The 2,959-nt window shown below is 52.4% G+C and overlaps 1 protein-coding gene across 1 annotated transcript; it reads right to left on the minus strand.

Moving 5' to 3' along the window:
- Window positions 1–1,408: 1,408 nt before the first annotated feature.
- LOC144937019 (somatostatin receptor type 1-like) lies at window positions 1,409–2,725 on the minus strand. Its single transcript, XM_078864260.1, has one exon. The coding sequence runs from the start codon at window positions 2,723–2,725 to the stop codon at window positions 1,643–1,645; it is 1,083 nt and encodes a 360-aa protein (XP_078720386.1). The 3' UTR covers window positions 1,409–1,642.
- Between the last annotated feature and the right edge of the window lie 234 nt (window positions 2,726–2,959).

The following is a 2,959-nucleotide window of genomic DNA, read 5'->3' on the forward strand; positions in this document are numbered from 1 at the left end:
GTTGTGGCCGAAACGTCGTGAGAATTATTTTATAATGTTGTATTTTTATTATTTCATTACTTCCCTTCTACGTGACTTTACCGAAAGAACCAAGAAGATGAATCCCTGCAGTCACGAAAGCTTTAAATCGAAATTTATACCCCCACGACTGTGACACAGAATGGGGAGGGTTGTCGATTAACGGTAGGTTGTGAATGGTGGCGATGTAGTTAGAACACTGCTCTATGAACCCATCGGCCTGAGTTGGATTCCTGGCCAGGGCTAACATCAGTGCAGAGTGATATCTGAATTGACGCTTGGGTCACTCTTTTTTGCGAAGCCGTGCTGATCATTGTGATGAAGTGTGGTCAAACAATCCCTATGACTGACACAGCTGTGGGAATGTAAGTATTTTGCATTCATATTAATGTCAATGTTGTATGTGATCATGAACACGTGGTTGAGGTTGGGACAATTCAGCTGCTTTAAATTACACATTTTTTTTACTCAGTACATTTTTCGTAATTTTAAGTTATAATACTTATTATTTTGTCTCCCCACCCCCGCCCCCAGTGTTATTCTAAATGTGCTATCAGCATCGTGTCGCGAGACCAAGAAACCCATTTGGAACTCCCGCAGTAAGCAGTGCATAACCCCGTGTGTTAGAGAATGGCCCGCGGAAGTAGGTATAATGGAACGCCATCAGAGATCGATATACGTTGCCTATTTGATCTACACGCAAGGGGGCGCACCTATAGTGTTTTCGTCTGCACGGAAGTCAAACTATTTTTAAATCCTTTATATTAAGTTCACTTGCATGCTTGCGCGCTTACGACCGTGCAAATCTTTCGGTCGTTCTTTAACCCACTTCCCGTGATCCAATGGAGCTGACATTTTGCACACAGACTCGTTGTGCGTGACAATTTATTTTTGTGAAATTTCTTTTCCAAAATTTTACACTTTTTAGGAATTTTTTTTTATATTTAATTATCAATTGTTTAATGGTGGCAGGCAATCATCTGACCCATAGGTGGCAGCCATCTCAAGCCAGAGGACGAGAGGACTCTAGCCGCCCGTTTCAAAGACCAATGTGGGCTGGGTTGTGGCCCATTGAACACGCATATAAAGGATTTATAGTGAAAAACTTTGTTTTTACGGGTTAATTTTTTAAACCTCAGACCTGGAATGGAAACGAAGGAAGAAAACTTGACCTCATATCGTTCTGTGACGCAAAGGTAGCTGTAATAAGCCGATGCAAGGGGTAATGCAAATCCGATACGACTGTGTCGTTCCAATCATTGGTTACTGGGCTGAATCTATCCACACTTTAACCCCTGGAGGCGGAAACAGAAATTCAAACCCCAAACTTAAGCGGTGCATATTCAGTGCCAATAAATGGACCAAATTATCCCATTGCACGTGTCTAATTCACAGCACTTAGACCCATTTTCCATAAATACATAAATAAAAACACACAACGGCAGCAAGCACACGTACGTACACACACACCAATTGGCGAACGTACCGTGTGAGTGAACAATGCAATCAAGGGTTTAAAACGACACGAAGCAATTCTCGCCCGATACACAAAAGAGCCTTTCCCAGTCAGCGGCAGCGACATCGGCATAGAACGTATTGGAACCCTCGACGGAGCCGACAAGTCTCACCGCAGCGTGGTGGAGCGAGACGCCAGCGTCCCGTTTCGACTGAGGTTCTTCAGCGTCATCTGTCCCAGCTGGATGAAGTCCTCCTCGAGGCTGTAGGCCCTGCCGCTCTTGAAGGCCGTGGTGTAATAGTCCACGGGCTCATCGACGCCGTCCCTTTCCAGCCAGCGCAGGCACAGCACGCGCTGGAACGAGCGCTTGAAGTTGTCCGAGAGGAATCCGTAGAGGATCGGGTTGGCGCAGCTGTTGGCGTAGCCCAGGATGACCGCCAGCTGGTTGACGGTGTCGCCCGGCTGACGCTCGAACGCGTTGATGAGCTGCACGATGTAGAAGGGCATCCAGCAGATGACGAACACCGTCACCACCATCATGACCATCTGCGTGATCTTGCGCTCGGAGCGCCGCCGCTGCTGCCAGCCGGCGCGCAGCGCCACGGTGCGCATTTTGGCGATGATGAGCGCGTAGCAGAGGCAGATGGCCACGACGGGCAGCAGGAAGCCCACCGTGAAGGTGTAGAACACGAACACGGCGGACCACTGCTTGCGAGGCCACAGCAGGTTGCACACCACGGAGCCGTCGCTGTTCTCCCGCGTGTCGGCGTACACGACGATGGGCAGGATGACGAGCATGGAGAGGGCCCACACGGCCACGTTGATGGCCTTGGCCACGCTCGGTCGCCGGTAGCGCGCCGCCTTGATGGGGTGCACCACGGCCACGTAGCGGTCGGCGCTGAGCACCGTGAGACAGAAGACGCTCGTGAACATGTTGATGCCGTCCACGCTGAGGACCAGGCGGCACAGCGAGGGCCCGAAGGGCCAGTGGTGCAGAGCGGTGGACGTGGCGAGGAAGGGAACGCTGAGCATGAAGAGCTCGTCGGCCACGGCCAGGTTGAGAATGTAGATGTTGGTGGCCGTCTTCATCTTGGCGTAGCGCAGGATCACGTAGATGACCATGGAGTTGCCCACGAGGCCAACGAGGCACACGACGGCGTAGATGAAGGAGACCACCACAGTGCTCGCCTCCACGGGGGAGGCGGCCGCCTCGCTGCCCGAGCCGTTGCCGCCGCCGCCGGACGCGTTCATGCGCTCCGCGACGCGCGCGCCTGCGCTCGTGTTCACGTCCGTCATGTCCTCGTAAGCAGCAGCAGCAGTCGCGACGGGGGGACGCGGCGGCAGCAGCGAGAAGGTGGAACCGGAGCGGTAATACGAGGAACAACAGCAGCAGCAGCAGGAACAGCAGTTGAAACGGCAGCAGTCGTAGAACGAGCAGCAACAGAAGTAAGACGAGCAGTGATTAGCAGCAGCGGCAGCAGCAGC

Source organism: Lampetra fluviatilis, chromosome 18 (genome assembly GCF_964198595.1).
Source record: "Lampetra fluviatilis chromosome 18, kcLamFluv1.1, whole genome shotgun sequence".
NCBI lineage: Eukaryota > Metazoa > Chordata > Hyperoartia > Petromyzontiformes > Petromyzontidae > Lampetra > Lampetra fluviatilis.

Bases quoted from the DNA above. Each gene is read 5' to 3' on its own strand.
- LOC144937019 (XM_078864260.1), bottom strand. From the start codon at position 2,725: ATGAACGCGTCCGGCGGCGGCGGCAACGGCTCGGGCAGCGAGGCGGCC.